Source organism: Myotis nattereri, assembly GCF_964212035.1.
Source record: "Myotis nattereri genome assembly, chromosome: 19".
In the NCBI taxonomy this organism is placed as follows: domain Eukaryota; kingdom Metazoa; phylum Chordata; class Mammalia; order Chiroptera; family Vespertilionidae; genus Myotis; species Myotis nattereri.
Window position 1 is genome coordinate 27,624,328 of NC_138095.1, and position 13,958 is coordinate 27,638,285.

Consider the following 13,958-nt stretch of genomic DNA (forward strand, 5'->3'; position numbering starts at 1 on the left):
AATCGAACCCCTAACCCTTGGGTGGGCGGACTGGCGCTCTAACCACTGATCCACCGGCCAGGGCCACACGGCCAACCTCGAGCTGTGCGTTTCCCTAACACGGCTCCTTTCACGTGTGCACGTCATCTCAAGCTGTCAGGGTACCATCTCCGGGGCCAAGTCCTCCCAGAACAGGATGGGACGGAGGGAGCTGGCATGGCCTCCAGGTGGTCCCGATGGCAGCTGCCTTCATTCCAGCCCAAAACCGCGGGAGGGAGACAGCAGACCAGGCCCAGCCGGCTGCCAGGCTGCAGCGGGCACCAGCTTCCCCGCCAGAGGCCTGGCTGTGGGAACGCAGGCCGGCCAGGAGGAGCCCTCTCTGTGCGGAATGAGGCGGGGCAGACAGACCTGGGCTGGGGAGCCGCTTCCGACCCTCGTCCTACGCTGGCGAAGGCGTCCAGCTCAGGCGGGGGCCGCGCAGAGGCGAGAGGGAGGCAGCTCTGGGCTGGAAGTGAGGCCTTGAACGTGGGGGGAATGGACACGCCGAGACCACGTGGTGGACGGCAGAACCTAGAGATCAACAGCCCTGGCCGGCATGCTCAGTGGTTGGCGCCTCAGCCTGCACACCGGAGGGTCGAGGGTTCGAGACCTGGTCAAGGGCGGGTACCTGGGTTGCAGCTTCCATCCCCGCCCCCTGTCGGGCCACCTATGGGAGGCAACCAATTGATGTGTCTCTCTCATATCGATGTTTCTCTCTCTCTCTCTCTCTCTCTCTCTCTCTCTCTCTCTCTGGCTGCCCCTCTCCCTTCCACTTTAAAAGGAAAAAAAAAAAAAAAGAAATCCCATCGAATTCCTGTCTGGAGCAGCAGCTGAAGCTCAGGCGGCAAACGCGGAAACCATCTGAGCGGCCGCCCCGGCTCCCTCCCCGCCCAGCGATGCTCACTCTTTCCAACCCTCTCGGCAGCCTGGAGCCAACACGGGGCCCGGCCCTCCCGGCCTGGGGTCCAGGAAGAGAAGGGAGACAGACAGACACAGAGTCAGACCGATGAGACGGGCAGTCAGACACACAGACAGAGACAGGACCCAGAGACAAAGATGAAGGCAGAGAGAGACAGACACAGATAGAGACACTCCCCACTCCCCCCGCCCAGGCAGACAGAGGCAGGGACAGCCAGACAGGGACAGAGACAGACAGAGACGGAGAAAGACCCACAGAGGAGAGGGGGCCTCCGGGAGCCACGAGGGGGACAGGGACAAGCAGGCGGGCTGAGGACCGCGTGGGGCACTGACCCTCCCAAGCACCGAGGGCCCCAGCCCCATCCTGGAGAGCCGTGTGGGCGGGCCAGGTGCGACCCGCCCGTTCTCTGGGCCGACGGGGTGCCCGGACAACCCCCCCCCCCCCCGACGTGGGGCTCGGTCCCCAGGGAGAACGTCCGGCTCGGCTGGCGTGGCCCTGTGCCCGGCACACACATCCCACTCCAGGGAACAGCGATTCACGGGGCGCGTCCCTCCCAGGAGGCTGAGCAGCCAAGGGAGGAGGAACCAGACGCGGGTGCTGGGGGGCGGGGACAGCAGGCCCTGGGAGGAGGGAGGCAGCGGCCGCCCGCCGGGGAGACCAGAGGGGAAGCAGTGGCAGGAGAGCCTGGCGGGCAGGGCTGCGCTTCAGCGCCCTCCCCGCCTCTCCACGGCCACGGGCCAGTGGCTTCCACCGAGCCTGGGACTCCGTCTACGCAGGTGGGACTTCCCGGGGCTAAGACAGTGCCTGACACGCAGCCAGCACTCGCCTCATGTGAACTCGTCACACCATCACCGCCACCGGGGGACGCGCCCTGTGTGCCGGCTCCCAAGCAAAGGAGCCGCCTCGGCCTGAAATCCCACCGTCCAGGCCCATCCCGCGCCAGGCAGAGAAGAGGATCCCGCAGGCCCAAGTGGACCCCTGCCCTCCGCAGCCAGGCTCCCAGGCCCCAGCCACGCCCACCAGTGCCGCAGAGAGATGAGCGCTGACCTCGCCTGGCGGCCGGGAGGCCGTTCACGAGCGAATGTGTGTGTCCCCGTGGGCGTGGAGAGCCTAATGGACCTGCTCACACGCACAGCGGGGACACCCGCCATGCGGCCTCCGTCCCCGCCCCTCCCCAGGCGCTGGGTGAGCCTGGGGCACAGAAGCACCTTAGTCTGCTTCCTGCGTGTAAGCGGAGGTCCCGGGAGCCGTCGGCTCACTGCCCTGCGTTTAGTGAACAGCAGATCCCCACCCCCCACAGCAGCAAACCACAGGGCTTAGCTCATGCACAGTCTCCACCAGCACCTCTGTTTTTTAAAAAATATGTTTCTATTGATTTCAGAGAAGAAAGGAGAGGGAGAGAGAAAGAGAGAAACGTCAATGATGAGAGAGAATCATGGACCGGCTGCCTCCTGCACGCCCCACACTGGGGATCGAGCCCACAACCCGGGCATGAGCCCTGATCCGGAATCAAACTGTGACCTCCTGGTTGGTAGGTCGACGCTCACCACTGAGCCACACTGGTGGGGTTCGACTTCCTCTTTTTAAAGAGTGGAACCAAAGAGCCCTCCAGGACTCCGGGGGCGTGGTGGCCCTGCAGTCCGCACACTCTCTCCAGCCTCGTCCCTGACCCTCCTCCCGCTGCCCAGCCTCGGCCCACGCTGTGCCCCAACCTGCACCCCTCCCACCCCCCCGCACGCAGCACGATCGCAGCAGAAGTGCCGGCCTTACCTTGGCCAGGTCCTCGGAGCCCCCGGGCTGGCTGGCAGCCAGCAGGGGCGCGGGCCGCAGGAGGGAGTCGGGCAGCAGCTCCAGGCGTGGGCGCTTGCTGTCCGTGAACTCCATCTCGGACTTGCCCAGCTCGGGCAGGTAGGAGTGCGACTCGGGGCGCAGGTGGAGCTCCTGGGACCTGTGGGGGGCGAGGGCACAAGCATCACGTCGACTGGCCTCCCTGCTGAGCGCCGGCCGGGCGCCCTGCCCTCCTCGATCCTGCAGGAGAGGCACCCGCTCGCCCAGGGCGCACAGGACTCAAACCCAGACTTGTCTGCACACAGACAACACGCACGGACTACCGTTTGCAGGGAGAGTGGACCCGGACCCACACACCCTCGCTCCCGAGTGTGGCCCGGGGACCAGAACGTCAGCCCCTCCCTCCCTAGCCCCCCCCCTTCCCCCCGCCAAGCTGGTGACAAATGCAGAATCTTGAGTCCCAACCAGACCTGCTGAGTCACACTCTGCAGTTAACCAAGATCCCAGGTGACTCGTGGGCAGTCGGGAAAGCACCGTGGCTCTAACACTGACAATCACACGCATGGTGCCACCTGCACGTCACCCACCCAGAGCAGACATCACCAGCCGATCACAGCACTCCCGCTGTGCAAAGGAGGAAGCTGGCCTGACCGTTATCATGTCTGCTCCTCCCCGGGCCTCCACTTCCCCACCTGAGAAATGGGTCCGCGGCTCCAGCAGGCACGGGCCCCTCCTCACCTCTCGTTCCCGGGCTGGAACTCGGACAGCAGGGACGGCCTCCTCCTCTGGGGCTGGATGATGGAGCCGGGCGACAGGTGCGCGGCGTAGTCACGGGGGTGGTGCTGGTACTCGAGCAGCCCCACGTCCTGCGGTGAGAGGACAGAGGGAGTGAGCGCCCGGCCCCACATCCTCGCCCGGCCCTCGGGCCCAGCATGGCCAGGGCATTCCTGGGGCCGGTCGCCAAGGAGAAGGGGCACCTCCAGCCAACTCGCGCTCTGGGCAGGTGCTGCGACTCTGCCCGCTCTCCAGACAGACAACAGAGCCTGCGTGTTGGCAGGGGGGCGAGGGTGTGTGGCCTGGGGTTTCCCTTGGACACTAAGTGAGCATGGGGCACGGGGTCCACGTAAGGCAGGGAGGGAGGGTCTGTCTGTGAGGCTCACAGACCAGGCTCCGAACCACAGGGAAAACTCACACACGTGTGTCACGTATGTAAGCACAGATCCAAGTCAGAAAAAGGTAGAATTCCGGCAAAACCCTCCTACTTCAGTAACACGCCATTCACGGTCCGTTATCATCCAGGAAAAATGAGGTAGTAACAGATCAGATGCAGCCGATGGTCAATGTTTAAAAGCACAGACAGAAACACGAACCTCCCACGGGAAGAGCGGGCAGGCTTCCCGAGTGGACCCCTCCCGATCGACTGGTTCTGTCTGCCGGGACCGCTCATGGATGGGGGAGGGGGGGGGCGGCAATCCATTAGTGATGTCTGACACGGGCACGGCTTAGGGCACAGTGGGAAAGTCAGTGATTTCTCCTTCTTGGCACCTTTCTCAATTCTCCCGATTTTCCATCAAAAAAACATCTAGGCCTGCTTCTGTTCTCTGGCTTATTCATTAAAGCAATCGTTTCTGCAAAGAGAGTCAGACAACGCCAGGGAGGTTTGCTGAGAACGCGTGTGTGTGTCAGACCCTCCAAAACACGTGTGTTAGGAGACTGGGAGGCCTTGAGAAGTGGGGTCCACGGGGCCCCGTCACCCTGGGGTTGGAAGCGTGGGGAAGGGCCGTCCGGGGCAGGGGCAGCCCAACGCGGAAACGAGGCGGCAGGGCCTCGCTCAAACCCGCGGGGCCCCAGCTTCCCCGGCTCTGAAACAGGTGACCGAGCGGATGGAAGGAGGCCTCTGTGCCTCTTACCTCGTCCCCTTCCCTTCCCAGGGTGCCCCCGGCTGAGGGCAGCTCCCAGGAGGCAGAGGAGGCTCCGGCCCCCACTCCTGTGCAGGACGTCCGGCACAGGGCACCGGGTGTTCGCAGACTCCGGCCAACGCAGGGGCGGGGGAGGAGGAAGAGAAAGGGCCCAGGAAGGGAGGGGGGGGGAGGGGAGGCTACGGGATCACTCTGGCAAAGCTGCCAGGCACAGCTCGCTCTCTCTCTCTCTCTCCCTCTCTCTCTCTCTCTCTCTCTCTCTCTCTCCCACACACACACACACACACACACACACACACACACGCATACGCACGTACAGAGGTGTGAGAAGCAATCAGCCAGCCGTGCGCGGCTGCCAGGAGGAAGTTTCTCCCACCGGCTCGTTCTCGTTCACACAAAAGCAAAATGAGCAAAGCGGTGAGAGGCAGACAGCCCATCCCTCGGGAGGGGCCCGGGCACCACGGTGCCTACCGCTGCCAGCGAGGCGGGAGGAGGCGCCCGGCACCCTGCAGTGGGGGCGGGGAGCCCACGGCCCCAGCTCCCTGGCCTCCGTTTCCCAGGCCAGGAGCCAGCAAAGTCCCTCTCAGAAGCACCCGAGGGACCACTGCCGCCCTGTCCGCACCCCAGGCTTTAGGCCAGTCTCCAGGGCTGAGCCCAGGGGACCCCCCCGCCTCCCCGCAAGGGCACCTGGAAGCTCTCCAGGAAGGCGAGAACTGGGGAGACCCCCAAGAAGGTCGGACCCGGAGTGGGCCTCCCTGTGGTCACGTGAGCCTGACAACACCAGGCGGGCAGGCGGGCGGCCTCCCGGCCAGAGTGGTAACAAAATGGTAATGACACCGACAATCGTGACGGATGTTCCCAAACTGCCTACTGTGCACGCCTGCCACAAACGCTCGGCACCCATTTACGGACTTTCACCCCCACGGCGACCCCAGAGCCCCACGCGAACGTGAGAAATCTAAGGCGCGGAGAGGGAGTGACTTCCCTGGGTCACGCAGCGAGGAGGGAGGCTGAGCTGGGAAGACGGGCTTTCTTGTAGCTGGGGTAGGAGAAGGGCTGAGGAAATAAACTGGAGGCGGCAAAGGTAGGAAAAGCGAGAATTCAGGCCTTTCCCGGACCCTGAACTCAAGGATCCCTCCTGAAGTGACAGGGGCTCCAGTCAAGACAGCCCCCACTCCCCAGCCCCGGGGACTCTGCACACGCAGGTCCCTCCGCCCGCGATTCCCGCAGGCCTGGCCGGAGCCTCCTCCAGGTTTCAAGTGCAATGTCAGCTTCTCCATAAGAACTCCTTCCCCGGACCCCCAACTTCAATCAGGAGCCCCCCACACCTCAGCCATTCCCCCCACCCCCCCCATTCATCGATCTCCTACAACAAGCACGTCAAACTCGCGGCCTACAGGCCACATGCGGCCCACAGCAAATATTTTTGCGGCCCAGCCAATATAACGGTAAGTACGAAACGCTTTAATAAAAATTTCGTAACTTAATTTTTACAATATCCTGTTATACATAATTATTAATAACGAACTACAACGTTCGCTGATTAATCGTGTTGCATTCATTTCCCTTACAAGCCTTCTGCGCAGGCGCACCATTTCTCTCCACTAACACTAGCAGCAAATGTTTTAGCAGCCGATGGCCACGTCTTTAGTCTTGGACCGACTTGTTTGGTGTGCACAACAGGAAATATTTCGCTTTTGGAGAACAAGAAAAATAGGTTTATTTGCGTTACGCTTATTAATTTGTGCAGTTACTCAGTGTCTGGTAAGTTAACGTTCAAGAAAAAATAGTAATTTTATTAAAATGTTCTATTATTTTATGTGAACGATGACTCATTTATTTCAGCCCTTTGCGTTCAGCATGTCTCTATCGGAACCAGCCTACGTTTCTATGACAATGGAAGCTTTTGTTTGTTATTTTGCGGCCACATCCACGTAAACCTTGTTCGTGTGGCCACGTCAGCCTGTGAGTTTGACACGCTTGCCCCACAAGAACATCGGCACGCTGAGCCTGGGATGCTTGTGTGTGTTCCCAGCTACGTGCACACGAGATGCCTGGGAAGGGTCTGCTGAATGAATGAAGGAATGGATGGATGGATGGATGAATGGATGAAGGGATGGGTGGATGAATGAATGAAGGGATGGATGGATGGATGGATGGATGGATGGATGAAGGGATGGATGGATGGATGGATGGATGGATGAAGGGATGGATGGATGGATGGAGGGATGGATGGAGGGATGGATGGATGAATGGATGAAGGGATGGGTGGATGGATGGATGAATGAAGGGATGGATGGATGAATGGATGAAGGGATGGATAGATGAATGAATGAAGAAATGGATGGATATGGGTCACGGCTACAGTGTTGGCCAGGTTCAAGCCTCGGACTAATGAAAGGACAGGGTCCTCTCACTGCCACGTGCAAGTCCCAGCTGGAGGGCAGGGCCCTCCCAGCACAATGATAGCCAACAGCTGTAGTTGTAAGCTTGAACCTGTGGTCCGAACACGTGGCCCCACATGCCTTGTGCTAGAGTTCAGGTGCATGTAGTTGAGTAGGGTGAAACTCACGAGAACGCTGTAAACAACGTGATCACGCCCCTACTTTGTCTCATGGCATCTGCTATAAAATAAAGACACGGCTTGTGGGTGCTGGCGCTGTCTCCTCATCAGGGAGCAGGGTCCCACCGAGACCCAGCTTTCATTCTCTTGTCTGTCTTTTCTCAATCCTTTCACCCCCCCACTCAGGATCACCTTTGGCTGTAACAGATGGATGGATGAATGGATGGATGGATGGATGGATGGATGGATGGATGGATGGACGAAGGGATGGATGGATGGATGGATGAAGGGATGGATGAATGAATGAATGGATGGATGGATGGACAATGCTCCCAGCATGGCAGCTCCCGAGAGGCCAACTGTGGGACCCAAACCATCCCTCAGGAGCCATCCCCAATCAAGAGCAGGAGGATCCAGGCCAAGCACCTCTGGGGGGCCAGGGGGCGGGGGAGGATGGCAGAATTGGGCTGGGCCAGAGAGAGCCCCAAGGCAGGCTCCCAGGTCCATGACAAAGGGAAAGGGTCAGGGTCAGGTCAGAGCCAGAGGGGCCGGCAGGGAGCCTGGGCTGGCCCCGGGAACAGGCTCTCCACGGCCTGTGATCCTGACCCCTGGGCACGCGCACCCAGGACCCAGCTTCTCCCTGTGCTGACACATCACCCCGGGGGCCTGCGGGTGACACGGACCAGAGCCCGGCCAGCAGAGGGGGCAGATCCCGCCTCCCGCTGGGGCTCCAAGCGACTGCAGGGCCCACGTCCCAAGGAGAACAGGCCCTCCGTGGCATCCTGCCCCCTGCACTCACCACCCACGCACCCGCTCAGACCCACGCGCCCATATCACAGACGGGAAAGCCGAGGCTGCCAGGCGGGGTGAAGCGAGCAGCCCGATGTCACCCGGCAGGGTGGGAGGAACGGGATTCACTGCCAGCTCCAGGGGTTCTTCAGGCTCCAGTGGGGCCTGGCCCTCAAAGCCGCCCTGTGCCCCCGGCGCCCTGGCAGAGGCGCTGGGCCTACGGTGCCCCCCCGAAGGCAAGCCTGCCCGGAGCCTGGGGGGAGTGAGCTGCATCCCAGGAAGGTCGCAGGTCCCTGGGTCCCCGCCCTGTCCCCGCATCCCAGCAGACCTGTCTCGGCCACTGACCCCGCAGCCAGGACCCTCAGTCCCCAGCGGGCCCTGGCACAGGGCATCTATCCTTCTGTGCCTCGATGTCCCCTTTCCTCCACCCTCTGTCAGAAAAGGGGGGCATCTCCCCAACCTTGCCCGCCTGCAGAATGAGCTGGCAGGAGGGGTGGGGGGCCAGGGGGGCCAGTGATGAGGGAGCCTCAGGTTGCAGACCCAGCACGCCCCTCCCACCCCCCAAAGAACCGTGTCTCCAGCTCAGACCACACGCCAGGAGAGCCGGACCACCCCCCACACACCCCGACCCAATGCCCAGGGCTCCAGCTCCTCCTTTTCAGTGACAGCAGATGACCTGACCCCGTGGTAACACCTCACCCCTGGCCTCAGCCTCCTGGCTGGTGACCGCTGGGTCCTGTCCAGCCACTTCCTGCGTCACTGCCGGCCCAGCAGGTGAGGAGTGAGGAGGAGGTGTCTGGGTCAGCTGGTGACCCCAGTGCCTGGAGAGGGCCCAGCCACGGCAAAGGGCAGGAGGGGCAGCAGCCACGGGGAAGGGAGGAGTCCCGAGGCTGGGCCCGTGGGGAAGAGGTGGGAGGGGGTGTGAGCTCAGCAAGGAAGGAGGCATCAACCAGGGCCCGGATGAGGCCGGCTGAGAGGAGAGTGTAGACAGCAGGCACTCCATGTGCGCGTGCAAACTCCACTGCGGACCCTGAGAGGCAGCCGCCAGCTCAGCGGCCCCGGTCTCCATCCTCCCAGCTTTAAAGTGGAAGCAAGCCCCGGCCGTTTGGCTCAGCAGAGAGAGCGTCAGCCTGCGGACTAAAGGGTCCCGGGTTCAATTCCGATCAAGGGCACGTGCCCAGGTTGCGGGCTCCATCCCCAGTAGGGGGGGCGTGCAGGAGGCAGCAGAGCCGTGATTCTATCTCATCATTGATGTTTCTCTCCTTCTCTCTCTCTTCCTCTCTGAAATCAATAAAAAATATATATTTTAAAAAGTTTTCTAAAAATAAAGTGGGAGGGAGCTCGTTGTACCAGGTGCCCAAGGCCTGGGAAGGCCGGCGGTGCCAGTGGTCACTGCCGAGGCGCCACCTCCCCCTGGGGCACCGTGAGCCACCCCAGCCCTGAGCGCCAGGAGAGAAAGGCCTGGGGCGGAACCCGGTGGCCGACGCCTGTCCCCAAGGTGGCCGGTGGCCCTTACCGTGTGGGAGCGGGCGATCTGCACGGGGTAGGAGATGCCGTGGGGCGGGTAGCGGGGCTCGGTGGCCCTCCACGTCTGCGCCACGGGCTGCGTGGACCCCGACATGGCGCTGGCCGTCCAGACGAGCTCCCTCTCAGCGGCCAGTCCTCCTCATCTGCGGGCGGGCGGCCCCGTCACAGGCGCCTGCGGGAAACCGGGAATAAAGCGGGGTCAGCCACGGAGCCCCGACCTCCCGTCCTCTGGACCGGTGAGGAAGAGGGGCAGGCAGGCCCCCCACTCCACCTTCCTCCCCCTCTTTCCCTCCCCTTCCCCCCCTCCTCCTCCTCCATCTTCCTCCCCCCACCACCCCCCTCTTCCTCTCTGCCCACTCGGCCCTGGAGGAGCCTGGAGCCACAGGCTGGGCCAGCAGCTGCCCCATGGGCCACGCCAAGGAGTGGTGGCCACGCCACTACCAAGGCCCCCCACTCAGCAGGCGCGGGACCCACCACGTGGGCACTGTCCCCACCACCTCCGATGGCACCCAAGCCCCCCGGCCCACCCAAACTTACCCCATGGGACCCCAACTCTGTGGGCACTGCCCCCACCACCTCCGATGGCCCCCCAAACCCCCTTGGCCCTCCCGACCTCCAGGGCCCAGTTCTCCGAAAGCAACGGCAGCTCATGGAAAGCAGGGAGGGCCCGGCCCGAGAGGCCCGGGGGGGGCGTGGTGGACACTGTCCGCTCGGGCAGGCGCAGACCAGTGACCCCAGGCAAGGCCGGGCCTGCTGGCCTCCGGGTGACCTCTGGGGAGGGTGACACTATGACGTGGGAGCAGCACCCACAGGAGGTTGGCCCAGCTCAGCTGGGAGCAGGACACTGGGGCAGCGCGGGCCACACGGGGACACGGGGACACGGGGAGAGCCACCTGGGCGCCCAGAGGCTCCGGGGAAAGAGAGAGACCCCCGTCCACGCCGGGAGAACCTCAAGGAACAGCTGCCGGCTCCACAGATGGGAACCGAGGCCCAGAAAGAAGGGAAGACGCAGGTCGAGAGAGCAAGGGAGCCCGGCCGGCGTGGCTCAGTGGTGAGCGCCGACCTAGGAACCAGGAGGTCACGGTTCGATTCCCGGTCAGGGCACAGGCCCAGGTTGGGGGCTCGGTCCCCAGTGGGGGGCGTGCAGGAGGCCGCCAATCCATGATTCTCTCATCATTGATGTTTCTCTCTCTCCCTCAATTAAATTTACTTTCTTAAAAAGAGAAAGAAAGCAAGGGAGTCCTCGTGGGAAGCCACTTGCACCCAGAAATCTCCGGGCCCCCCACCCTCCCTGGGCCCTGCTCTGCCGGCGCGTCCACTCCCCCTGCCCACGCTCAGGCCCCCTCCACACGAGGCCACTCGGGGTCCCCCACCCACACCGGCTCCCACACGCAGAGCCCAGGGAAACGCAAGAGGCACGGGGACCCGCACCCGCACCGGCACCAGATGTTCCACGCGATGGGGAGGCCGGGCTCGCGGTCACGTGACCACGTGGGCAGACCACCCCCCAGCTCCCAACAGGGATGCCCTTCTTCGCCGCGCCCTCCCGCTGTCCGCAGGGGGTGGTCTGCCCCCGGGGGGTCTAATGGGGGCGGATACTGGGGGGGAAGACGGAGATCCCGGTGGTCGGAGGAGGGATGCGATCGCCCCCCACCCCCATCCCCACCCCAGCGGCCCTGACTGCACCCCACCCCTACCTGCACCATCTTCCCCCCAGCGCCACAACTGGTCACGTGACCCAGGCCTGGCCAATCAGTGTCCTGTCCCCCCCTCCCCCCCCCAGGGCCGCGAGTCTATCTTGCGCCTCCTGCTGGAGGAACTAGGAACAGGCGCGCTCCGCTGGGCGCCACCGCCTGGTGGGAGCCAGCGGGAGAGGGGGATGCCCACCTGTGGGGGGCAGAGCTGAGGGGGGGGGGGGCAGAGCTGAAGGGGGCGGGGGGTGCAGGGCAGAGGGGCCGGAACCGCTGAAACGCGCCTGTAGCCTGCAGCCCCGACCCGCACGCGGGAAGGTGGAAGGTGAGCTGCCCGCGTGCACCGACCTGGGGGCCGTGGCAGGTGGGGGAGGCTCAGAACTCAATCGCCGCCAGGCAGGCGCGAAGCCCACAGGGCGCCCAGCGGGACGGAGCCCCCCAGGTGCTGGGAGAAGCCCCGTCTCCCGCAACCCCCACCCCCCAGCCAGCCCCAGCCAGCCGGCGGCCAGCGACCCGTCGGCCTCCCTCACCTGTCTCTCCAGCATCTAGACCCTGTTCCTGTCGACTGACCACCCACTCCCCCACGAGAGGCCCGGGGCCTGGCGCACAGTAGGTGCACCCATTCCCTCCGGTTGCCGTACACACGCACACACAGGGGGGAGGGGGGGGGTCTGAGAGATGTATTCTCACCGTTCTGGAGGCCAGAACCCCAAAACCAAGGTGTCAGCAGGCCCCACGCTCTCTTCCGGCTCCCGGGGGCCCCAGTGGCCCCTGACTTGTGGCCGCATCACTGCGGCCTCTGCCCCTGGGATGACCAGCACCCGATTCTGCCTCGACCCCCCCCCCTCCAGGCTCCTCAGCCACGGGCCCCGCACAGGGTGGGGGAGGGGGGGGGCTTCAATGTCCCACGCAGAGCATGCTCGTCCCTTCCACAGACCGGGGAACCCAGGCTCTGGGGGGACGCACGTGCCGAGATCACACGGCCAGCAGCGGCCAGGCCTGGCCCATCCCGAAAACCAACCGCGGCCCGGGCTCGAGGCGAGAAGGGGAAGTGACGGTGGGAGGCCTGTGAGTGTCTCATCGGTGCATTTGTGTCCGCTGGACGGCGGCCAAGGCGGCCGGGCCTGCGGCCCCCCACCCCCACGGGGATCTGCTCAAAATCACTTCCTCCTCCACGTCTTCTCCCCACTTAATGTAAAAGGGAGAGGGAGCGAGAAGCCGCAGCCGTGAGCAGCCCCCCCACACACACAGGGTCCGCATGGACCCCGGGCCTCCCGCAAGCACCGCCGGCTTCGTCCCGGGCGCCCGGAGGGACGTGCTTCCCACGAGCCCAGCTCCGCCCTCCGGTCCCCCTCGGGGCAGCTTTCCCTGCGGAGGATCAGAGGCCGGAGAAGAAGCTGGTGTCCGGGTGGTGGCGGGTGGGACCGGGCACCGGCATGTGACCCGGCAAACCGCTCAACCCCCGGCCCCGGGCTGGGTACACAGTGGCCGGCTCAGCGCTGCCTCAGGGCGGCCGAGGCCGCGTGCCCAGCCCCGGACGCTGGGTTTCTCAAGGGCGACCGGCTGGGGTCTCCGGCCCGTCCACTCCGCTGCCTGGACGGCAGGGAAGCCACCCCCCAGGCGGAAAGGGCCGCAGCTCACGGCTCTGGGGTCCCGCTGAGTGAGAGCAGCCAGACGCGAAGGGCAAACACCCTGGGGTCCCACTCACACGAGGCCCCACCCGGAGGGGTCGGGGTCACAGTGGAAGGGAGGCTCCCGGGAGGGGAGGCAGGTGGGGGAGCTGAGTCTCAGGTTTGCGAGATGAAGACGTTCTGGAGAGGACGGTGGGGATGGTGCACCGACCACTGAACGGGGCCCTTCAAACAGGCCCTGATGGCCACTCTCTCGTTATGTGTATTTTGCCACAATTTAGAGAATAACAATGAAATGAAATACACCAGTCCTGGCCGTTTTGCTCAGCGGTTAGGGTGTCGGCCCTCGGACCAAAGGGTCTCGGGTTCCGTCTCTGGCCCTGGTCTAGGTGCATGCAGGAGGCGGCTACCAGTGGATGTGTCTCTCTCACATCAATATTTCTCTCTCCCTCTTTATCTCCCCCTTCTCCCTCCCTTCCTCTCTCTCTCTCTCTCTCTCTCTCTCTCTAAAGATCAATGGAAAAAGTACCCTCAGGTGAGAATTTTTTTTTAAAATTTGTATAATAAATAAATAAAAATAAAACATGCCACACGCCTCCTCCAGGCAGGCCTCCCTGGTTGGCTGGCCAACAGCACCCAGCTGGGCCTGTGTTGCTGTGGCGCCTCCCTCTACCAGGGCTGCCCCAGGAAAGCCTGTTGCCCAGGCTGCCACTCAGGGTCCCGGCACTCAGCAGCCCCTCCCAGTCAAGGCCTTGTTCGCCTCTGGCCCACCTCACACACCTCAGGCCCTTACAGCCCCTCCACCCCGGGGCAGCCAGGACGCAGGGAGGGGCAGATGTGACCATCTCTGCCCCTTCTCACGGCCCCGGACCCTGCAGCTCCAGGCCAGGCCCTAAGCCGCCCCCTCTCTCCGCCTGCCTGCCTGCAGCCTCCACCCCATCCCTCCTGCCTCCCGCTGAGACCCCAGGGGGGAGGCGGCCGGCCCCAGGCTCCCGCAGACCTCCCTGCACCAACATCTGGCCACCGTGTCCACAGCTGTGCAGCTGCCGGAAATGCCGGCCCCGCCCCTCCCCCACGCACGCAGGCCCGCGAGAACAGCCTTCCGAGGAATGT

General features: G+C 63.8%; 1 protein-coding gene across 1 annotated transcript in view; it reads right to left on the reverse strand.

Annotated features, from left to right (window-relative positions):
- Nucleotides 1-13,958, reverse strand: part of NCOR2 (nuclear receptor corepressor 2) — a 135,374-nt gene that overhangs the window by 89,319 nt on the left and 32,097 nt on the right. Inside the window, exons 2-4 of the mRNA XM_081113870.1 lie at nucleotides 9,513-9,695; nucleotides 3,464-3,591; nucleotides 2,708-2,885 (exon numbers count right to left, since the gene is read on the reverse strand). Of these exons, the coding sequence (XP_080969996.1) occupies nucleotides 2,708-2,885; nucleotides 3,464-3,591; nucleotides 9,513-9,617 (411 nt within the window). The 5' untranslated portion in view covers nucleotides 9,618-9,695. The remainder of the gene's footprint in view (nucleotides 1-2,707; nucleotides 2,886-3,463; nucleotides 3,592-9,512; nucleotides 9,696-13,958) is intronic.